This window comes from Sphaerodactylus townsendi, linkage group LG01, assembly GCF_021028975.2.
Source record: "Sphaerodactylus townsendi isolate TG3544 linkage group LG01, MPM_Stown_v2.3, whole genome shotgun sequence".
Taxonomy (NCBI): domain Eukaryota; kingdom Metazoa; phylum Chordata; class Lepidosauria; order Squamata; family Sphaerodactylidae; genus Sphaerodactylus; species Sphaerodactylus townsendi.
The window spans coordinates 179,626,270-179,650,569 of record NC_059425.1 but is presented as its reverse complement, the minus strand read 5'-3'; the positions used below and the strand labels follow the sequence as shown (position 1 = coordinate 179,650,569).

The following is a 24,300-nucleotide window of genomic DNA, read 5'->3' as shown; positions in this document are numbered from 1 at the left end:
CAATGTCTGAAAAGGGTTTCTTCTTCTCTGGCCCCTTCCGCACATGCAGAATAATGCCCTTTCAACCCATCTTCACATTTGTTTGCAAGGGGATTTCGCTATTCCGCACAGTAAAAGCAAGCTGCAAAATGCATTGAAAGTGGATTGAAAGTGCATTATTCTGCATGTGTGGAAGGGTATCCCTGTCTCTCTGACAATTCTTTTTTCAAATGCAGGAAGAATCTACAAAGTGTAGCCTGCGCTATTTTGCCTCAGGTCAGGAGCAGCAGTGGCATAGTGGTTAAGAGCAGGTGCACTCTAATCTGGAGGAACCGGGTTTGATTCCCCTCTCTGCCGCCTGAACTGTGGAGGCTTATCTGGGGAATTCAGACTAGCCTGTGTACACACACCAGCTGAGTGACCTTGGGCTAGTCACAGCTTTTCGGAGCTCTCTCAGCCCCACCTACCTCACAGGGTGTTTGCTGTGGGGGGGAAGGGCAAGGAGATTGTAAGCCCCTTTGAGTCTCCTACAGGAGAGAAAGGGGGGATATAAATCCAAACTCTTCTTCTTCTTCAATGCTTATTTCAAGCACTGACTCTTAAGGGGCTTTGGATGAGTCCTTTAAGATGAGCTTCCATCTGTGTGATCTTAAAGGATATTTAATAATCCATTAGAAGTAGCATCTATTTTGAGTTCCACCTACTAAAATCTCCATTCCATTTGAATAAATGGGAAAAGGCCAGGTAAAACATTTGCTTTTAAGAGGAGTGAGTATTATACAACATACTTTTTCTTGTTGTCCCTTTTAGCTGTTTTCTCCAAGACCGCTCTCCGTCGCATGTAGTCGTTTTGGATTTCATTGTACTTTGCCGTATGTTCTTTTATGAGATCGGTGGTCTTCTTGTGGTGTCTCTTCACAAGGTCCTTCATTTCTTTGTAGTGCTTCTTCTGAAGTTTCACAAATGCCTTCTGTTGCTTTAGCTCCTCGATCGTTTGTGCTTCAACTTCTGCAAGAAGGAAAAACAAAAGTTCTTCCTAGCAGACATCCCATACTCAAAGCAAATCCTAAACCTTACCAGCAGGTTGTGTTATAGAGGTGTGACACTCCAGGACACCCGCACCAGATGTCTACATCATGGTCTACACCATGTTCTACATCAGGAGCAGCAGTGGCGTAGTGTTTAAGAGCAGGTGTACTCTAATCTGGAGGAATCGGGTTTGATTCCCCGCTCTGCTGCATGAGCTGTGGAGGCTTATCTGAGGAATTCAGATTATCCTGTACACTCCAACACACGCCAGCTGGGTGACCTTGGGCTAGTCACAGTTCTTCTGAGCTCTCTCAGCCCCAACTACTTCACAGGGTGTTTGTTGTGAGGGGGGGAAGGGAAAGGAATTTGTAAGCTCTTTTGAGTCTCCTTAGGAGAGAAAGGGGGGATGTAAATCCAACTCTTCTTCTTTTTTACTATGACAAGAGGTAGTCTGCAAGATAACAGGTGATATGAGCTAGACCAGTGGCGGCGCACCTATGGCACCCCACCCCCACCCCCACACACATATCTAGGCTGGCCTGGGCCACTGGGCTCAATTATTAGCATTAAACCTAACACCTAGTTTTGGGGAAGAAGTATGGTAACCCTGTTAAGTGCTGTTAAACCCCACTGATTTTCATGCAAAGAACTAAAGCGTGATCCTTTACCTGGGAGTAAGCTTGGTTGCTGGCAAAGGGGCTTGCTTCTGAGTAAATCCTCCTAGGGTCGTGATTCACCCGTTGGAAGTGTTGCACAGTTGCTTCAAAGCAAAGCCACTGACTACCACCAAGCTTACTCCCAAGCAACGCAAGTCTTGGAGCCAACCGTTGTTTCTAAACTAAAACCTCAGTATTCAGGTTAAATTGCGATAAATAAGTGGGTTTTGGGTTGCAATTTGGGCACTCGGTCTCAAAAAGGTTCGCCATCACTGAGCTAGACAGTGTGGTGTCATGGTGTCTGGGATGGCACCTATTGATTGAGAGGCATTCCTAACTCCAGAGCAGGGCCATATAAATGTAGGCTGTGATTGTATCTAGGTGATTGAGATGCAGTCCTGTCAATGTAACTGTTTTTAAGATATATGTATTCTGGCTAGGTGTTAACTACTCTGTCAGTGGCACATTCTTGCTTTGTTCTTCCTTTCAGTCTTTCTCACGCTTGCTAGATAAACAAGGCTTAGCCCTGACACCTACTCCCATGGGAAGCGGAGTATTTCCATTGCTCTGTGGGGGCCGATGGCCAGGTGGCATTATCTCTATCTGTCTCCGACCTGGGGGCCTTCTAGGCTCCACTGGAACTCTTTCTCACATTCTTTGGAGAAATGGGGGAATTGTTTGCGATAAAGAGGGGTGCAGAAGCCAGGTCAGGCAGAACTGGCTTCTTGCCAGCTGGGTGCTGCGTTACCTTTCCAATAAACACTTCTGATCAACAATCCAGAGCCAGTTTATTGTTTCAAGGATCGAGACTTTACATGTGGTTACTGATCCGGGTGGTGGCTTAACCTTGCACTAGATAGTGGATATACCTCTATCAGCTTCCTTGCCAGCATGGCCAATTGGCCATGCTGGCAGGGGCTGATGGGAATTGTAGTCCAATTGGCCATGCTGGCAGGGGCTGATGGGAATTGTAGTCCATAACATCTGGAGTGCCAAAGGTTCGCCACCACAGATATATATTGTTGCATTCTATATAAGACTATTGGTTGCCTATTGTTGTTATATACTCTCATATTTAAGGCCTTTGTTGCCTAACATGAGGCTTTTGTGGCCTATTATACACATCGATTAAAAGCAGTTATACCCTAGAACCAATTTCTTGCTAATATAAGTATTGTATAAACTAATGTTTGTATAAGGCTATGCTGACCACGATGCATACATTAAACCCAAGTAGTTATAATCCACTACCATATTTTTGCTAATATGAGCACTGTATTAGACCATTAGTTATGTCGCAAGCACATAAAGCTGATAAAAACCTTATTGGGCCATGTGTAATAAAACTGTCATGCTGTTATAGGCATAATATTCAAGTATGATATATTCATTTAGCCTCGACACAGATTGCTGTTTCTGATCTGAGACACCCAAGCCTGCAATTCAACAGGGGGTTGCATTGGATGATTGTGAGCCACCAGCATTCTCTTTGCCCACGAGGAGAACCTTATGGGGAAGGGGGAGGCAAAATTATCAGGGTGGATCTTGCCCTTCTCCTCCACTGAGCCTTCCTTAAGCTGAAGGAACCTTCCATCCACTTAAGTGGCTCACTCCAGTTGAAGGAAGACTCTTTAAACTGGAATAAGGTGTCTTGGAAGATGGTTGGATCCATCCCTACAGCACTACACTGAGCTTTTGGGAGGATAAAAATGTGATCAGATATAGACAGCTTGGTATTCCAACCAGTCAAGACGAAAATGGGCACTTGAGCTGCTATGCATACTTCTAAGAATCCCCCTACATAAAGTATTCAGAGCAACACAGTCATTAGGGGAGGTTAACAGGAGCAGGGATGCCCACACTGATTTTGTCATAACCCAGCCCTTGGGAGAGGAGGAATCAGATGAAAAGCCAGACAACACCGTAGACCAGGAACTGGCTCCTTGAGAGGAGATGTGAGATGCCAAATCCCTCCCTGACAGCTGAGGCCAAGCCAGATGCAGTGCAGCTGGGAGAGCCTTCAGCCGCCCCAGAGGAGCTAAATGACAAGTCAGTTGCACAAAGAAGGCAGTGGCCACAGCTCAGTAATAAAAGGAGAAATGCCAGTATTGCAGCTCGTTATGGCAAAAGGCTCTGTTAACCAGAAGCAGCAACATCAGAGGAGGACTGAGCCAGTGGCTGTTTCTGCACGGCCCATTTATGACGGCCTGGGGGTGCCAAAAAAGGCGCCCCCAGGCCGCATGCGTTGCGACGAGGCGCCGCCAGCGCAACGCAGCAGCCGCAATTCGACTCTTCTTCCCTCCCCCAGAGGCGGCGCCAAGCAGTCTTTAAAATGAATGGCGCTGGCCAGCCGGAAGACGCTGTCTCCCATCTCCGCTAATAGCGGTGTCGCCATTAAGTATGCCTGCGAGTTCTGCCTGCCCACACTGTCCTCCCACCTCCAGGGGTCGGAGGGCAGAGTGGGCGAAGGCTGCTATCCGCGAGGCGTTAATGCAGGAGGACACCGCGGAGTGGGGCAGGGGAGGCTGAAGCAGGCGTTCGCGCGAGTCGCCGTCGCTTCGTCGGCCTCCTTACGCCTGCTGCGCTTGGCGTCTTGGCAAGCTCCCGCCAGCAGAACTCACTGCTGGCGTGCAGCCCCGGTCGCAGAAACGGCCTTGAAAAAGCCTGCTTGGTGTGGGCAAGGATGTGTTCTTATATCAGTGGTGGCGGTTCTTTTGTTATCTCCAGATGCGTGGACGCTATCAGTTCCCATCAGCCCTGCCAGCATGGCCAACTGACCATACTGGAAGGGGCTGGAGGGGAATTGTAGTCCATAACATCTGGAGTGCCAAAGGTTCACCACCACGTTCTATATCATAGGTGTCAACAATTTGGTGCCCTCAGATGTTGATAGACTACGAGTTTCATTATCCCCTGCCAGCATCAAGCTTGCAGGGGATGATGGGAACTATAGTCCATAACATCTGGAGGGCCGCGAGTTTGACACCTGTGTTCTATATAAACCCTGTCGTGGGCTTGGCTCTGTACAAATGAGCAATAAAGTATGACATTCACATCAATGCTGCATAAGCATCATAATGCATATTTTGTGCAATAACCACATTTCAATATGCATATTCAAGCATTATGAAATTGCACCAATTAAAGGTGTACACCCAATTTTTTCACAATCTTATACCTACATACATAAATTAATAACTATATAAACATATAGAATCGTACATCAGTCCATGTGACAGAATATATATGAATATCATCCTAATTATCTGTCTCTTATTCCTATACAGGGGAGTTCAGTTCAATGTATGTAGTTCAGTCATTGTGGTGTGCACTATAGTTCCATGTAGCCAGTCAAGCATCGGTTAATAATTTTCAAGCCGAGCCAGGTCAACAAGTGAACTAGCGAGTGTCAATGATCACTCTTCCGTATATACATCTATTGAAAGACTTCCGGACTATCACATTATACACCAGAAATGACAACACCTGCTTTCTGTTCTGCCTCGGTAATCTCCAGAGTCGTCAATCAAGCTAGGGCGACCACTTTTTCACGTGAATGTGTATCTATACACAGATCACCACACGCTTTCGATTCTTCTTCAGTGACACATTCCTCCATTGAATAAATATTTAGTCAGTTTGGGGTTATAGTTGGTACATGCAGATTGTACAGTAGCCTTGAGACTTGGTCTCATTGTTTTTTCTATCTCCGATAGAATAGTGTTTTCTTTTTTAATTATTTTCCTCCAACTAGTAAAATTGAGTACAAAGTATTAATAATCATACTTCGTATGAGGAATTCTGTAGGGGAAGTTCAGAGAGGGAATTTGTTGGAGGGAAGGGGGGAGAAGGGTGAGGTGTTTTTTAAACCTCACAGTGATCTCTAACTCCTTTCCATTATTGTTATTTGGTTGACTAGTTTAGGGGGTTACGATATAAGACTATAGAATTACCGGAATGTATACCTTACTATAACTTAATCACTACTGGATAACCTGAACCAAGATATTAATGTAAAAATAATACAAGTTTGTCTTTCTCGAGTTATCAAACTCAGGTGTCACCAGATAAAGTTATGGACTAATAGTTCTATCATCCCCTGCCAGCATCATGCTGGTAGGGGATGAAGGGAACTGTAGTCCATAACATCTGGAGGGCCGCGAGTTTGACACCTGTGCTCTAAGCTATAGCAAACAAGTTGTAACGAGATAAGAGTTATCACTCCTTAAATTTAGCATTGCATTATTTCTCTTTTCTTTTTGTATTTTCTTTTTCATTCTTTCCATTTCAAATGTATGTGTGTTTTGTCTGTTTAATATCAATAAAATTTATTATTAAAAAAAAAGCAAGCTTCCCCAGTGGCTACTTCAGTTGTGGGTTTGGCTCTGCCTGGGTGCAATGGGCATGTTTCACAGGGGAGTTCCACGCACCTGGTTTCATGCCTGGTTTCTCTGAACATTGGTTCCTAGCCTTCCTGTCTGCTTGAATTCCTGGACTACATGACCGTGGAATGCCTGACCACACCTGTGCCTGCCGTGACCTTGGACTGCCCGACCACGCTTTTCACTACAGCCTCCATCCTTTTTTCAGTCTGATCCTTTGTGCTAATATACACTGGCTTGATGCAATGGGCACTGGGTCCCAACATTGGCAACAAATGGTCCTTTGGGCATTCCTGATACACCCTTCCTCCTACTTGTGCAGTGGCCACGCGAGGTCACCCTTGGGATTTTCCTCTTGGCCGGCCAGCAGCAGGAGCACTTTGCCTTTAGATCCGAGAATCAAACAGCTGGTCAGGTAAATTTCCGGCCTCGTTCTCTGCTACTACAGATTTGAGAGTGGAACAGCAGAGGACAACCTCTTATGCAAGACAACAGATTGCGCAGTGGCTAGGTGGCTGACTCCAGCCCCACACACACCAATAACAGAGAGAAAAGAGCCTCCCCCAACTGAATAATATACCCTGAGCAGATTATTAGAATGGTTTCTGGAGATGCACTGCTTTGAAGATTAATAATAAACTTGAGGGAATTGAAAAACATGGCCCTGTAGAAGCGTCAGTTGTTTTGTTAATCTTTTCTCCTATCTCACATATGTAGCCATTCTCATTGAGAAACTACCATGCACATAAACTGTCGAACAAACCTATTTTTCAGCATTCAGACTCATCAACTTCTCTCTTCCTCTTATATAAGCAAGCTTTCCCTTCTCATTTTCATTCCCCCTAGAATGTCCACAGTCTCCCCCCACCCCTGTACTTTTCCATGCTACTACGGAAAGCTCATCATAAGAACATAAGAACTAGCCTGCTGGATCAGACCAGAGTCCATCTAGTCTTTGTGCCTCTCTTGCTACTCTGGGCAAGTGAAAGTGCCCCACAAGCAAGTGCCTTTGGGAGCCTCACATACTACGGTGATGTGTGAAAGCAATGGCCTCTCATGGGTTGCTGTTCCCGAGCACCTGGTCTGCTAAGGTATTTGCAATCTGAGATCAAGGAGGATCAAGATTGGTAGCCATAAATCGACTTCTCCTCCATAACCCTGTCCAAGCCCCTTTTCATGCTATCCAGCTTAGTGGCTATCACCCACCTCACTGTGGCAGCATATTCCAAACACCAATCTGCGTTGGCGTGAAGAAGTGGCTTTCCTTTTATTAGTCCTAATTCTTCCCCCCAGCATTTTCAATGAATGCCCCCCTGGTTCTAGTATTGTGAGAAAGAGAGAAAAATTTCTCTCTGTCAACATTTTCTACCCCAGGCATAATTTTATAGGCTTCAATCATATCCCCCCTCAGACGTCTCCTCTCCAAACTAAAGAGCCCCAAACACTGCAGCCTCTCCTCATAAGGAAGGTGCTCATCCTCACAGTGCCGAGGGGCAGACTGAAATGGGGAAACAGCCTGGGAAAAGGGCCCCACCCCTCAAAGAAGGGAGGCAGAGAAGGCCAGCCTGCAGAGCCAGCCTGCAGAGCCAGCCACCAGCCACCTCCAAGCCCTGCACATGGTTTAGGTGGGTTAGCCTGTGTAAGCCTTAAGCAGGCCAGGCACTGCCTTCCCCAGGTCACCCAGGCTGGGAGCCACCTCAGCTGGGGCGGGGGCTGGGGGGGTACTGACTTATCAGGAGAAGTCCTGGTGGCTGTGATGGCCCATCTGCCTCTCCCATTGCCTTATTCCAGAACTGATCTTGGAGAGGAGGGGACAATTGTTGAAAAGGCAGGAAATGACTCCAGCCTTCAGAATGAAGACCTGACCAATGAGAGGAGTGTGTCATGAGCCAGCCCCTGGGCACTTACCAGGATCCGGAGACAGAACCTGAGGAAGACCAGGCAGCAAAGCCAACGCCCAGCCCTTCCCTGCCTGATGACGTGCAGGTGGAGGAGCCTGCAGATCCTCCTAAGGTACCCAGTGATGAGCCATAAGGCTGAAGAAGAGTGCTACTGCAGAAGCATAAAATAAGTGCTCATCTGGCAGCAAGAGATAGGAGATTAGAAGTCTCTGCATCCGATGAGGATTAACGCCTTCCAGAATTCCAGCCCCTTGAACAAGGCTCTCTTAATATAAGCCTTGCTATGAGTTTGCTTCTGCCTGGGCGCAACAAGCGTGTTATCTGTTGCCATTGTATGCCTGGTTCTTTGTTGATTCTCAGCCTGCTTCTTGGTTCTCTCATGCCTTGACCTATTGGACTGTGCCCTGACTATGCCTTGCCTGCCACCTGCCTTGAGCTACTGGTCTGTGCCCTGACTATGCCTTGCCTGCCGCCTGCCTTGACCTATTGGACTGTGACCTGACTACGCCTTGCCTGCCATCTGTCTTGACCTACTGGTCTGTGACCTGACTACGCCTTGCCTACCACCTGCCTTGACCTATTGGACTGTGCCCTGACTATGCCTTGCCTGTCGCCTGCCTTGACCTATTGGACTGTACCCTGACTACGCCTTGCCTACCACCTGCCTTGACCTACTGGTCTGTGACTCCACTATGCTCTTGCCTGCCATCTGCTCTCAATCTGATTGTGGACTGTGTCCTGACCATGCTTGTGCTTGCCACCCGCTTGGCCCTGTGGGGCCAGATCCGGCCACGCCCCTGCCTGCTGGCAGCACAGTGTGTGTGTGGGAGCAATCCAAAGTGGCAAGGAAACCTTGGCAATGTCGCTTCCATTCTTCCCACACTGGGAAGTGTAAGCAACTACACTCCTCGTTTTTCTCTGAGGTTACTAGTGTGCTACCACATGTAACGGTGCCAGTGTCCAGGTCTCTCATACATTTTAGCCATTGCTACTTTCATTGGCCTTTCACCATAAGGCAGTTGGTTTGGGCAATGAGGAAAAGGGTCAGCGATGAGGACTGGTGGCACCGAAGCAGCTGATTAAAAATAAACTAATGTAGGGAAGTGGATGAGTCTATGAACACAATAAAAGTCTGCAGCATCAGACAAGCCATCCATCTAGACCAGCATACAATTTCACACAGTAGCCAACCAGTTGTTCTGGAGGCCAAAAAGACATGGAGGTTGAGCCCTGCTCCTTCCTTCCAGCTCCTGCCTTTGCTATGGAGTTTGCCTTCACTCACCATGGCCAGTAGCCACCAATGGACCAATCCTCCATGAACCTGTCTAATCCCCTTTTAAAGCCATTTACGCCCACAGTAGAGTTAGTGTGGTATAGTGGTTCAGGTATCGGACTAGGACAGGGGTCTGCAACCTGCGGCTCTCCAGATGTTCATGGACTACAATTCCCACCAGCCCCTGCCAGCGTGGCAATAATTGGCCATGTTGGCAGGGGCTGATGGGATTTGTAGTCCATGAACATCTGGAGAGCCGTAGGTTGCAGACCCCTGGACTAGGACCTGGTCAGGTTCAAATCCCCACTCTGTCTTGGAAGCTTGCTTGCTTGCTTATTTATTTATTTATTTACTTACTTACTTACTTGTTTGTTTGTTTATCGCCCTCCCCCTAGTGATGCAAACCTTTGGCACTCCAGATGTTATGGACTACAATTCCCATCAGCCCCTAAAACTGGCCATGCTGGCAGGGGCTGATGGGAATTGTAGTCCATAACATCTGGAGTGCCAAAGGTTCGCCAGCACAGCCCTAGGGACTCAGGTCGGTTTACATCAATAAATACATTAAAAACAGTAACCAGCTACCAACATACTAAAACATTCCACCCTCACAAAGTTAAAACCTATTTTGTTGATGGCGTCAGAAATGTTCATTTTCCCCTTCTCTCTCTCTTCCTCAGCCTCACAGAGGCCAGATATTATTTGTAGCGAATTACTGATGTTATCCTGGCTGGCCAAATTCCTGGTGGAACAAGGTTGTCCCGCTTTGCAGGCCCTTGCAGAAACTCTGCTTCAGGCAAGTCCCGGGTGAGAGGCCCTGATCTCACCCGGGAGCCTGTTCCACCAAGTAGGGGCCAGGGCTTGAGCTTGATACTTGGGCCATTCATGTGCTTGGGCCAGTCATACTCCCAATCCTATCCCTGGCAAGAGTTTGGGGGAGACCTCCAAAGAATACCTGGGACATGACACAGAGACAGGCAATGGTCAACCATCTCTGAACATCCCTTGCCTTGAAAAACTCCTTGAAGATCTGTGGTGAGTGAACCTTTGGGAGGGAGATGACTTATATTCATCCATGGATCATCAGCCCCTTCCCTTTGGCATTGGCCAATTGGTCATGCTGGCAGGGGCTGGTGGGAATTGTAGTCCATAACATCTGGAGTGCCAAAGGTTCGCCACCACTGCCCTACATGGTCACCATAAGTCAGCTGTGACTTGACGGCAAAGAAATGCCCGTGGCTATCACTACCTCCACTGGCAGTGAATCTGATTTAACTACTCAATGAGTACAGAAATATTTCCTTTTGTCTGTCCTCAGCCTATTTCTCAACAACTTAATCGCATGCCCCCAAGTGCTAGTATAATGAGAATGAGACAAAAGCTTCCCTCTGTCCACTTTTTCTCCTCTCTGCTTAATTTTATAAACCACTGACTACTGGTATGAGCTTTCTGCCCTCCTCTGCTTCAAGAACTGGTGCCATTCTTACGAGAACGGGTCAACCAACGACATCTTAAGGCGGCAGCAAGCAACAACCCGTTCATTCATGCAATCGCCATGACTGCATTTGCAATCAACAGATGCAAGTTTGGCCTTTCCTATGGAAGCGACCCAAAGCCTTGGGGTCATTCGTTCAGAAACAGAAAAAGATCACATCACGTTGATTGAACCTTCCTTCCTCTAGAACACAATTCACCCAGGATGCTCTCATACAAGGTCGGCGTGTTCTGTTACCTGTCAGAATACTTTGAATAAGGTCTTCTGATTTTGCTGGGGCTCTCACAGAACCTGGATGGAAACAATACAAACAATGTCAGCTGTTTTCAAATGGCATGAACTCTCACACCCTGAAACTGTAGGGAAGTGGGCTTTCTTTTTTTTTCTTAAGGTGAGAAAGGAACGTTGAAATGGTCTCATAAAAATGTTCAAATCTATACAGGCTTTCATTTCTGCTGTTGTGGCAATAGGTCAGTGATGGCGAACCTATGGCACAGGTGCCAGAGGTGGCACTCAGAGCCCTCTCTGTGGGCACGCACAAACAGAGTTCATCATGTGTGGGGGGGGGAAATCGCCCCCCCCACACACACACATCTAGGCTGGCCCGGGCCACTGGGCTTGTTTATTAGCATTAAACCTAAGGCCTAGTTTTGGGGAAGCAGTATAGATAACCCTGTTAAGCGCTGTTAAACCTGTTGCTCCGCCGACATACAATGAATCTAATGCTCCCAGAATGTGCCTTTCCATGAAACAGGCACCTTTGGATTGAACCTATAATATGCATCGACCAAGCCATTCACCACGTGGAATGGCACTGCATAGAGCAGCTTATTTTGTCCATCAAAATATGGCAAAAATGACAGGGCATGTTTAGAAACAGACAATGTCTTGGACCCAGTAATGAGCATAAATGGATGCGGAATAGTTCCTCTTGCGCAACGAGTCAAGCTTTGCTCCTCCAAAATATGGTGCCCAGAAATTGGTTGCACCAGCCTTTCAAACATACATGACTCAACATGTCATGTATGAGAAAGGAGATCTGCTCTGATTCTTATTCGTTCAGTCATTCACAGCACTAACAGCAGCAGCCCAAAGAAATAATTCCACTGGGGGTTTGGGCAGAAAGAACTATGGAACTGGTGCAACAGAACCAAATCTTACCTGGTGTTGGTTGGCTGGGGGCAACCTGAGTGGAAGGCTTAGGCGTGAGGGAAGCCGTGTGGTTTACTCCATTTTCAGCTGGTGCAGGCTTTGGTTCATTCTGAGCTTCTGAAGGTACATCTCCCTGATCAGCCTAATTACATAAAACACAACCCATAAATAAGCAAGGCAGCAAGGCAGTATAGCAGATGTACAGCATGTTCCCATAAACAAGGCAGTCGACCGACAAATGGTACACAGGCTCTATTTCCAGTGAGGAACACTTCCCCCCAAAACGGTCATCAATTATTCTCATCAAACATGTTTTCTGGTTGATGCAGCAGTGGTAGACCATCTAATGGTCTCCCTCTTCTTCTTCCTTCCATCTCTTCTGCTCCAAGAGAACAGGAATTTTAGAAATGCTGAGTGCTAGTCACCACTGAAGGAGCCGCATGGTGTAGTGGCTAAGTGCTTGCACTGTCACTCACACGGTCAGGAGTTCGAGCCCCCTGTGGGTCAGATATCCTGGCAGCTGGCTCATGGTCAACTAAGCCATCCATCCATTTCTTGGTCGGTAAATGAGTACCTAACTCATAGCTAGGGGGTAAAGAATAGCCGGGGAAAGCAATGGCAAACTACCCCACAAAGAGGCTTGCCTATAAAATCACTGCTCGCAACAGTACCCCAGGGTCGGACATGACTGAAGGGGAAACTTTACCTTTAGTCACCATTGAGTTTTATTATTTATTATTATTATTATTTATTTAATTTGTATACCGCCCGATCCCCGAAGGGCTCCGGGCGGTGAACAACATTCACTACAACATCAACAGGAGCGGTCGTACAAATATAAACACATAGGCTCCATCCAATAAAATAGGATAATTTATTGTTGTTGATATGGATTTTAACAGTTGTTTTATTGTATTGTATTGTTTTATTGTTTTTATATTGATATTGTTTTTATATTGTTTTTATATTGATATTGTACTTGGGTACTGTTGGAAGCCACCCTACTGAAATTGTACTTGGGTACTGTTGGAAGCCACCCTAAGCCACCCTAAGTGCATAGTGGAAGGTGAAGCCACCCTAAGCGCATAGTGGAAGGGGAATTATTTATTATTATTATTATTATTATTATTATTATTATTATTATTATTATTATTATTATTATTATTATTATTATTATTATTATTCAGTCAGACCAAAGACGTTTCTACCAAAGTGTCAACAAAAGTGGAAAGCAAAAAGAGAGAGAGAGAAATGTAACAATTCAGTTTTGAAAAAATCTGTGGAAAAACCAGAAGGATTATGAGAAGAAGGCACACTGAATAAAAGATTTTGAGAAAAGTGTTGGCAAAATACAAATGCAAGAATTGGAAATAACAACTAATATGATAAAAAATCAAGTCATGAAAGTGAAAAACTAGATGCCAGCTGGACACTGCAAACTGCATGGCTTCTGGCTCAAATACCTGACCAGTTTACACCCAACAATGGCCAAGCAGTTCAGTGAAACCATGCAAAATAGTGAAATTGATGAATGGCTAATGACTAGGAAGACATATTTGATTCAGAGAGATCCAATTGGCCATGCTGGCAGGGGCTGATGGGAATTGTAGTCCATGAACATCTGGAGAGCTGCAGGTTGCAGACCCATGATCCAGCCACAGAGACAATACCTGGAAACTACAGGCCAATAACATGTTTCCCCACGATGCTCAAACTGCTCACTGGCATAATAGCAGATAACATCATGGACTACTTGGAAGCAAATAGCATCCTGCCAGTGGAGCAAACAAGGAACAAAGAAGGAACAGGGGTGCAACAGGTCAACTCCTGATAGACAAAATGATAATGGAGAATTGCAAGAATCAAAAAACAAATTTGCACATGGTCTGGATCGATTATAAGAAGGCATTCGACTCACTGCCCCATAATTGTATTGTGAAATGCTTGGAATCAATTGGTGTCAGCAAAACCACATGAGCATTCACTGAAAAAGCGATGAAACGGTAGAGAACTGAACTGACAGTCAGAAATGGAAACTAGGGAACAGTCAGCATCAAGTGAGGAATTTTCCAAGGTGATTCACTATTGCCCTTACTGTTTATCATCACCACGATACCACTAACAGTGATTTTAAAGAAAACAAAGTTGGGCTATCCAATGGCCAAAGACTCAGAAAAAAATCTCATGTTTGTTATATGTGGATAATTTGAAGCTCTATGGAAAATCAAACACAGAAATCCAGTCACTAGTGAACACAGTCCGAATATACAGCACAGACATTTCTATGGAGTTTGGCCTGGAAAAGTGTGTCACCCGTCATTTCCCCACTTACCGTCTGCTGCGCGCTACTCTCCCCAAGTAGTGCGGTGTCCCACGGCACTCCCCACTACAGGGGCAGAAACAACGCAACCGCCCTGACGCTGCCACTCTCGCGCCCCCTCAGCGCGCATCATTCCTGGCGCTCCTCAAAACGGCGCCTTTTGATGACCCCGTGGGGAAGCCCGGGAGCGTGCCAGAAATGAGAGTAGCGTGCAGCAAAGGGTGGTCAAGGTAAGTGGGGAAACGACCACTGTGGCAACAAAGAGGGGCAAAATCAGTGGTGGGATTCAGCAGGTTCGCACAACTTATGAGGTGAAGCACCACTTCGGCAGAACCTGTTGTTAAAATGGTGCTTGTAAACAACCGTTTGTTAAATTATTTGAATCCCACCACTGGGCAAGATCACTGATGAATGGCTTGAGTGATGACATAGAAATGCCTGATGACCAACTAATCAAGTGCAACCAAAGGAAAGCCTATAAATACCTGGGGATTTGCAGCTGGATAACATCAAGCATGGACAAGTGGAGGCTGTAGTCAGACCAGAATACACCCAGGGTCAGGAAAATTTTGAAACCCAAATTGAATGACTATATCTGCCCCATAAATCTGGTGGCAGAGGGTTACTTCAAGTAAAGCAAACAGTGAAGAAGGAAAAACATGCACTGGCTGATTGTGTGACTGAAATTCAAGAATAGGCATTGACTGAAATGAAGAATGGGGATTTACTGAAAGCCCAGAGAACCAAACAGGAGTTCAGAAAAAATGTGATTAAAATGAGGACTGAAAGCTGGCACAAGAAAGCATTGCATGGCCAATTTCTGGCGAAGACCAAGGACAAGGTGGGCATTGAAAAGACCTGTTTGTGGTTAACAGCTGGAACTATGAAAAAGGAAACTAAATCACTGATTTTAGCTGCTCAAGAGAAGGACAAATAGGATCAAGGCCAGAATCCAAAAATCCTCAGATGATGCAAAGTGTAGATTGTGGCAGGAAGCTGACAAACTGTGGAATATGTACTCAGTTGCTGCAAAAAAATGTGAGAACAAGACTAAGTACAAACAGAGGCACAACTCAGTGGCCAAGATGATCCACTGGAATATTTGCAAGAATTACAACATTAGGACAGCTAAAAACTGGTGGGAACATTGTCCAGAGAAAGTGGCCAAAAATGAGAAGGTCAAGGATTTTCAAATTCAAACAACAAAGTGTAGGCACATAACACAGCAGGTATGACAGTGATGAAGGACAAGAAAATGACTATCATCAACATAGCAACACCTGGTGATAGCAGTGTTGATGAAAAAGAACATGAGAAGGTCACAAAATATCATGTTTTGAAGACTTAGATTCAGCAACTATGGCCAGTTAGGTTGTTCCACGGTAATCAGCGCCCTGGGCGCCATTCTGAAAACACTAGGGCTACACTTGAAGCACCTTCAAATTCACAAAATCAACATCTGTTAGATTCAAATGGCAGCCCTGCTGGGATCTGCACAAATCCTATGTTAATCCATTACAATGTCCTAGGCCTCTGGGTGAGGTGCAAGTTGTATTGAAAGGCCAACAACAACCAGCTGAAGAAGTGGCAGCTGTAATATTAAACAAAATTAAATAATAATAATAATAATATTTCAAATTATGTTCATTACAAGATACTGCTAATTCCAAGATCTTGAAAAGAATTAAAAATCAACACTCCCAGCATTATCCCCCCCCAAAAAATTCTCCCCAGAAATTCCAGTTCTCTTTTTCAGCTCCTTTTGTTATATGTGTGTCTGAATGTATATAGTGTGTGAGGAATCCTTTTACCCACAATGAAATTGATTGCACCACCTTTCCAGTTTTAAGAAGAAACAAATCAGGAATACTTTTATAGCATCTCACAGAAACACAGCTTCACTTAAAAGGTGTTCATAGCTTATCATGGTTGTCAAGAACATCTAACTTGATGCCACCCTATGAAATTAGCCCTGTGTGTGTAGCACAGAAATAGAAACGTTATTTGGAGTGGGGAAAGTGTCCTTATATTTTTCTTGAGCTTCTTCATACCTTCACACACACCTCTCTGAGCCAGTGTGGTGTAGTGGTTAAGAGCAGGTGCACCCTAATCTGGAGAACCGGGTTTGATTCCCCGCTCTGCCACTTGAGCTGTAGAGGCTTATCTGGTGAAGCAGATTAGCTTGTGCACTCCAGCACATGCCAGCTGGGTGTCCTTGGGTTATTCACAGTTCTTCAGAGCTCTCTCAGCCCCACCCACCTCACAGGGTGTGTGTTGGGGGGCGGAAGGAGATTGTAAGCCCTTTTGAGCCTCCTTACAGGAAAGAAAGGGGGGGGGGGGAACATAAATCAAAACTCCTCTTCTCTTCTTCTGTTGCTACATTCTTCCCCGTACCAGCGGAAGATGAGAGTTATGTCATCTCAGGGGTCCAAATAAAATTATGAATGTACACACATCCCAAGCTCCACTGTTGTCTTATCCTAACCACCCTAATATCACAGTACACCACACAAACCGCCCCTGCATGCAACATCACACAGAGAGATTTCTAGACTTTGGTCCCGGGCTAATTTCTCAGCATTTACAGGACGTCCACCCCTAATCCATCTTTCCCCTGCCCAAGGCACAGAAATCCATTCCTAGAACAGCTCACATGTCATGACAACGAACAGATAAGCTTGTGTAAACGGTACCTCCATTCTTGTCGCATGCTGGGAGCACAGAGCCTGTCTTGACCAACCTGCGTTCGCATCCCCCAGCTCTTGGAGCCCGTATCCAGCACCTATTTCCTTTTCTCTCGTCCTCTGTTTGTTTGTTTTTTGGCTACCAACTAACTGCCTCACAATGGCTGTGTGAGCGGCCACATTTATCTAAGCACGTTGCAGGTTCTCGCTCTTCACTAACGGCACAGAGCCCCGGAGCTTCATCTTCCCGAGATGCCCGCATTTGTAAAGAAAGACCTGTTGCCATGGTACCTTGCTGGTTCAGACTCACATGTGGCTTTCATTTTCCCTTTTCACTGGGAAGGCATCGAGAACGGGGAGAGCAGATTCTCTTTTATAGGTTTTAGGACAGTGATGGCGAACCTTTTCAAGACCGAGTGCCCAAATTGCAACCCAAAACCCACTTATTTATCGCAAAATGCCAGCACGGCAATTTAACCTGAATACTGAGGTTTTAGTTTAGAAAAAACAGTTGGCTTCAAGGTGCATGTTACTCGGGAGTAAGCTTGGTGAAGCAACCATGCAATGCTTTGAATTGGTGAATCATGATCCTAGGGGGGTTTACTCAGAAGCAAGCCCCATTGCCAGCAACCGAGCTTATTCCCAGGTAAAGGATCATGCCCAGGCCAGGGGAGGTGATTTTCTGCCCCACCCCCACACGATGAACTCTGTGCATGTGTGCCCACAGAAAGGGCTCTGAGTGCCACCTCTGGCACCCGTGCCAAAGGTTCGCCACCGCTGTTTTAGGAGTATAGCCACCAGTCAGGGAAAAATGCCACTGTGACACGAATAAATTATACCAAAACTTGGTTCAGTATCCGCACCCACGGGCCTCGATTTCCACTGCACTAATTTAAAAAAACCTAAAGAACATGATTTGATCCTTGATATTCTGTCCCCTATAAAAAAAAATCCCAGTCAGCAGTGAGTGGAGAGACTATGGCCCTTTCCGCACAAACCTTTTGCAATATTTTGAGGCAGGAAATAAACAAGTTTCCTCCATTGTTTTTTTCCCCCTTTCGTTCTGAAACATTTTATTTTAAAACAATTCTTGGGTTGAAATGTTTTCAGAATGGCTTCACTGGCTGTGCGGTCTATTTGAAATGTTTCCCACACCTCTGTGCTGTCCCTGAACATCCTCTTTGGCACCCTTTGATCACATCGCTGAGCTGGCCCCTGTTTATTTTTATTATGTTTTGCAGCTTAGTCTTTTAAGCATCGTGTATACGAGGTGTAGAGAATTGCACCACAAAGCTATGAAGAAGAAGAAGAAGAAGAAGAAGAAGAAGAAGGAGGAGGAGGAGGAGGAGGAGGAGGAGGAGGAGGAGGAGGAGGAGGAGAAGGAGGAGGAGGAGGAGGAGAAGAAGAAGAAGAGGAGGAGGAGGAGGAGGAGGAGGAGTTTGGATTTATATCCCCTCTTTCTCTCTTGTAAGGAGACTCAAAGGGGCTGACAATCTCCTTGCCCTTTCCCCCTCACAACAAACACCCTGTGAGGTAGGTGGGGCTGAGAGAGCTCCGAGAAGCTGTGACTAGCCCAAGGTCACCCAGCTGGTGTGTGTGGGAGTGTACAGGCTAATCTGAATTCCTCAGATAAGCCTCCACAGCTCATGTGGCAGAGCGGGGAATCAAACCCGGTTCCTCCAGATTAGATACACGAGCTCTTAACCTCCTACGCCACTGCCACTGCTGCTCCTGATGCATCCTGAAGCACCGATGCATCGATCCATCAACTAACTCAAAGAAGAAAACATGCCATGTCAGCTATGAATTGTTTCTAGGGGATGAGTGCAGACTTACATTGCGGTTAGGGGTGGGGATGGAAAACATTTTTCAAATGTTTCAGGCGATTTGTGCAGAAAGGGCCTGTATCTTTTGCATTTCCAGCTTTTATCTGCTTGGGGCTTAGGATCCCCGTTCAAAACGTAGTCTCAGACTAGCTCCAGACTTAATGCAAGAATCCTTCACGATCGATTGCAGTTAGCCTTCAAGAACAGCAAACAGAACAAAGGTTGGTGCTGTCAAGATCATGGTGGACACGAAGGATCAATCTGCCATTCTTCTTAAAGAATTGTTATTCTACACCTCGTCTCAGATAGCCATTTCTAAAGAGAAGCTGGCTCTGAGTTGTAGAGGTACTTCAAGAGAATTCCCTCTGATGGGAAAGAGATGCAATCATCTCTGTGGTCTATTAGGGGGATAACTGCATCTGAAACTAAACATACAGCCTCCTCAAGGGCAGAGATGCCAATTATTCAAACACTCCTTCTCCGACATGCAGCTACCGCAGCTTAGACAGAACAACTGTTAGCCGAGGGATCCCTCACCTGGCACTGAAATAATACTGCATCTGGGCCTGAGTCACAGACACATCACGCATCTTCAATGAACCGCCATTTTTCCCCATATGCATCGCACTGCACATGAAAGAGAGCCTTCCATAAAACACGTTGGCATGCAAGATCAGGGGAAAGACTGGTGTGATAAACAAAACTAAAGTGCAGATCAGCCTTTCAGGCAGGTTGTAATTACAAATATATCGCTACAAATGTCACTAACAGAGTCATAACGTTTGCTTTAGCAGCCTGGAGGATAAGAATCAAGAAAGTAATTAAAACTTGAAAGCATCCTGCCAATTAAATGTAAACCAGTGTATCAATAGGAGTATAGTGTCTAGATCGAGGGATGTAATTGTACCTCCCTATTCTGCATTGGTTAGACTTCACCTGGAATATTGCGTACAGTTCTGGGCACTACAGTTCAAGAAGGATATTGACAAGCTGGAACTGGTCCAGAGGAGGGCAACCAAAATGGTAAAAGGTCTGGAATCCGTGACCTACGAGGAGAGACTGAGGAAGCTGCGGATGTTTAGTTTGGTGAAGAGAAGGTTAAGAGGTAACATAATAGCCATGTTTAGATATTTGAAGGGATGCCATGTTGGTGAGGGAGCAAGCTTGTTTTCTGCTGCTCCAGAGACTAGGACCAGGAGTCATGGGTTCAAGGTGAAGGAAAAAGGATTCCACCTAAACATCAGGACAAACTTCCTGAAAGTAAGGGCTGTTCAACAATGGAATGCACTACCTTGGACTGTGGTGGAGTCTCCTTGTTAGGAGGTTTTTAAAGAGAGGCTGGAAGGCCATCTGACAGGAGTGCTTTGATTGTGTGTTCCTGCATTGCATTGCAGGGGTTGATTGGATAGCCCTTGGGGTCTCTTCCAACTCTATGATTCTAAAGATCATTCTGCTGATTTAAAAAAAATCAATATTTCAATAGAATGATTACCTATTGGTAATGCATTCAATCCTTGTCTGATTTTATTTGGATTTTATTTGGATTTTGCATTAGAGATCCATTGTTTGATTGTCTTATATCAGTAGTTCTCAACCTGGGGGCTGGGACCCCCTTTGGGGGTCCAACGGCCCTTTCACAGGGGTCGCCTAAGACTCTCTGCATCAGTTTTTCCCCATCTGTAAAATGGATAAATGTTAGGGTTGGGGGTCACCACAACATGAGGAACTGTATTAAAGGGGCGCGCCATTAGGAAGGCTGAGAACTACTGTCTTATATTGTTATGGCCAATGGCCAAATGCAATATTGTTTACTATTATCTAACCTCCATATTGTTAAATTTGATGAAAGAATACATCTTTAAAACAAATAGAAATTTTAGATGGAATTCTTCAAATTAAAAAAAAAATACTTGACAAAGTAGATTCCAGTCCATGGAAATAAAATTGTTAGCCTATTTATTTGTGCTACTGCTCCAGAAGCTTTACGATAGAAAGTGATTTCTGAAATTGCACATCTTACTTTGTGGCAACTACACACTATCCACAGTCCTGTTTTGATTTGAAGGTGAATTTTGGAACATATGGAATATCACATCTGGGCACACAACCGGCTGCGGACAAGACTTTGTTCTCATTTCTTTTCACAGTAACTTAAGATTGAAAATTCATTCTCCACAAGTTATGGCTGTATCCACTATAACTGTTTTCATTAAGCAAAGAGCCATACCCAGAAAAAAGCCACTCCCAGCTCCGGTTCTGCCTTCCATAATGAGAGCACAGACCACCTGGAGACCCCTCAGCAATATCCCCCCAAACGTTCATCCCCAGTATAGATGGGCCACAGTACAGCATACATCAGGGGTGTTCAACTCTGGTGCTTCAGATGTTCATGGACTACAATTCATGGACTACAATTCCCATCAGCCCCTGCTGGCATGGCCAATTGGACACCCCTGGCCTACATGAACGACCCCAAGGGTAAGGTGACCAGTGCCTGCCACACTGCCTTCTGGGGCGCTCCTGGTTTCCCGCCCTGTGACAGGGCGGGAAACCTGTGAGCGCCCCAGAAGGCAGTGTGCTCCTGCGGCCACGTGAGCGGGAGGCTGCCGCACTGCCTTCTGGGGCACGCCTCAGAAGGCAGTGTGGCAGCCTTCCAAAAATCGGGATGGTTCAAAAAACCCACGGGACGCGGGACAAATTGTTTTAAGGCGGGATTGTCCCGCCAAAAGTGGGACGTCTGGTCACCATACCCAAGGGATCCAACAGAGATGCCACAAGAGCAGGCCTTTGAAATCGTGGCCCGGCTTATCTTTTTCTTCCACATCTCCTTCTTCAATTCTTTATTTTGCAATGCCTAACCTGAAGAAGAGTTCTGGCAATCTCACGACCACGCACACATTTTTGTGTCATAGCAGCTAGTCCCGGTAAAAAAAAATGTTTTGTGGCTTGTGGTTGTTAGAACAACCAGATTTAGATCCTGCTCCTCTGTTTAAATAGCCTCGAGATGGCAAAGCCAATTCCATTCAGAAAAGAGCTGGTACATAATAAATTCCACAGCAACCCTTTTAACTAGCCTAAACGTCCACAATCTTCCCTCGAGTAGCCAAACTGACTTCGTGGCATATTAAAGGGGGGAAATGCATTAACAGTGAACCAGTACAGAACCAGTGCAGAACCAGTCCCCCAAGGAGATGATTCGTGGCTGACAGAGCTAAAATCAGTTTCTTGGCTTCTAAAAAAGTTGCTATCTTTAGGTTCTGACCTCTTTCTTGACTTCCTCTTCATCCTCCAGAGTCAGGGCTGCCAACTGGTTTGCTCTCTGCTCCATTAAGTTCACGTATCTGATGGGGTTGGACAAGGCTTCGATAACATCTGGAAACCAAACAGGAATTGAGAACCAGGCCTGCACATGTCCACTGGTTTATCCAGAAGTGTGAAGGGGTGGCTCCCATCACACTTCCGGAGAATAGCCAAAATATTCATTTATCCCTTTGTGTCTGGAAATACCTCTCAAAACCCTTTTCTGACAACACTCAACTCCTTTGCCCATTCAAATGTCACATCAAACCTCAAACTTTGCTTAGATCGTTTTGTTTATAAAGCCCTTAATTATATCACCTTTGTAATTTTTAGCTCCAATGTGCCAGAATTAATACCCATACAGTTCTTAGGTAGCTATATTTTTCCTTCTTTTCTTTTCCCTGTTTTATATTTCCATTTTTATCTGTTAATTAGAATGAGAAAATTAACAAAATTATTACTTAAAATAGATTTTCTTTGCTCTTTATAACATCTAGATAACATATATTGTATTATATATAGCTTGGAGGTTTTCATATTATTACTTTCTACTGTGTCCAATTTCAGAGAATAACAACTCAATAACAACAAGTTTTATTGTTACCTGCATAAGTATCGGGAACATAGTCTTTAACCTCTATGTATACAAACAAGGCCGGCAGAACTAAAGGCAGATTCCTCTCATTCCTCAGGGAGATGTAGTGATAACCTGGAAGAGAAGGAGGACAACCCTGCAGAATTCATCTAATTTATTTCCAGCGGGATGCACCCAATTACTGAGTAGGCGTTGCTGTGACAGAGAGGTGCAAGATCCCTTCATAAACACTCAGGGGGATCCTGAGCTCTTTCTCTGGGGACAGAACGACAAAGTTCGCAGATGGCAGGCTTGGAGAGATGAGGTTCCTTTACAGAGTCAGATAGGCAGGAATGACTATTTGTCTACGTGTCAGCAAGAGGCAAGGAAAGATTAGGCCAGGAAAGGCATTTTGGGTAGGCCACATGCACAGACTGGGAGGGAGAAGAGCAATCTGCTATGTAAAGGCAGAAGCCACTGACAAATCAATCCATCCATCCGTCTATAGCTGTCCATCCAACCATCCATCTGCAGCCATTTATCCATCCATCCATCCATCCATCCATCCATCCATCCATCCATCCAACCATCCATCGGTAGCCATCCATCCATCCATCCATCTGTAGCCACCCATCCATCCATCCATCTGTAGCCATCCATCCATCCATCCATCCATCCATCCATCCATCCATCCATCCATCCATCCATCCATCCATCCATCCATCCATCCATCCATCCATCCATCCATCTATAGCCATCCATCCATCCATCCATCTGTAGCCGTCCATCCATCCATCCAACCATTCATCTGTAGCCATCCATCCATCTGTAGCCATCCATCCATCCATCCATCTGTAGACATCCATCCATCCATCTGTAGCCATCCATCCATCCATCTATAGCCACCCATCCATCCATCTGTAGCTGTCCGTCCATCCATCCAACCATTCATCTGTAGCCATCCATCCATCTGTAGCCAGCCAGCCAGCCAGCCAGCCAGCCAGCCAGCCAGCCAGCCAGCCAGCCAGCCAGCCAGCCAGCCAGCCAGCCAGCCAGCCAGCCAGCCAGCCAGCCAGCCAGCCAGCCAGCCAGCCAGCCATCCATCCATCCATCCATCCATCCATCCATCCATCCATCCATCCATCCATCCATCCATCCATCCATCCATCCATCCATCCATCCATCCATCCATCCATCCATCCATCCATCCATCCATCCATCCATCTGTAGCCATCTATCCATCCATCAATCCATCCATCCATCTATAGCCACCCATCCATCCATCTGTAGCCGTCCATCCATCCATCTGTAGCTGTCCGTCCGTCCGTCCATCCATCCATCCATCCATCCATCCATCCATCCATCCATCCATCCATCCATCCATCCATCCATCCATCCATCCATCCACCCACCCATCCACCCATCCATCTATATGAGAGCCAGCGTGGTGTAGCAGATAAGAGCAGGTGGATTCTAGTCTGGAGAACCAGATTTGATTCCCCACTCCTCCACTGGAGTGGCAGAGGCTTATCTGGTGAACCAAACGTCTTTCCTTACTCCTACATTCCTGCTGGGTGCCCTTGGGCTAGTCACACTTCTCTTGGAACTCTCTCAGCCCCACCTGCATCACAAGGTGAGGGGAGAGAAAGGGAAAGGAGCTTGTAAGCTACCTTGAGTCTCCTTACAGGAGAGAAACCCAAGCTCTTCTTCTTCTATGAATATTTTTACC

The 24,300-nt window shown here is 45.8% G+C and overlaps 1 protein-coding gene across 2 annotated transcripts in view; it reads right to left on the bottom strand.

Annotated features, from left to right (window-relative positions):
* LOC125435056 (1-phosphatidylinositol 4,5-bisphosphate phosphodiesterase beta-1) overlaps positions 1-24,300 on the bottom strand; it is a 678,436-nt gene that overhangs the window by 103,072 nt on the left and 551,064 nt on the right. For both annotated transcript variants that reach the window (XM_048501078.1, XM_048501071.1), the window contains 5 exons: positions 22,602-22,706; positions 21,960-22,069; positions 11,877-12,009; positions 10,953-11,006; positions 768-987 (listed from right to left, as the gene is read on the bottom strand). In XM_048501078.1, coding sequence (XP_048357035.1) covers positions 768-987; positions 10,953-11,006; positions 11,877-12,009; positions 21,960-22,069; positions 22,602-22,706 — 622 coding nt within the window. The remainder of the gene's footprint in view (positions 1-767; positions 988-10,952; positions 11,007-11,876; positions 12,010-21,959; positions 22,070-22,601; positions 22,707-24,300) is intronic.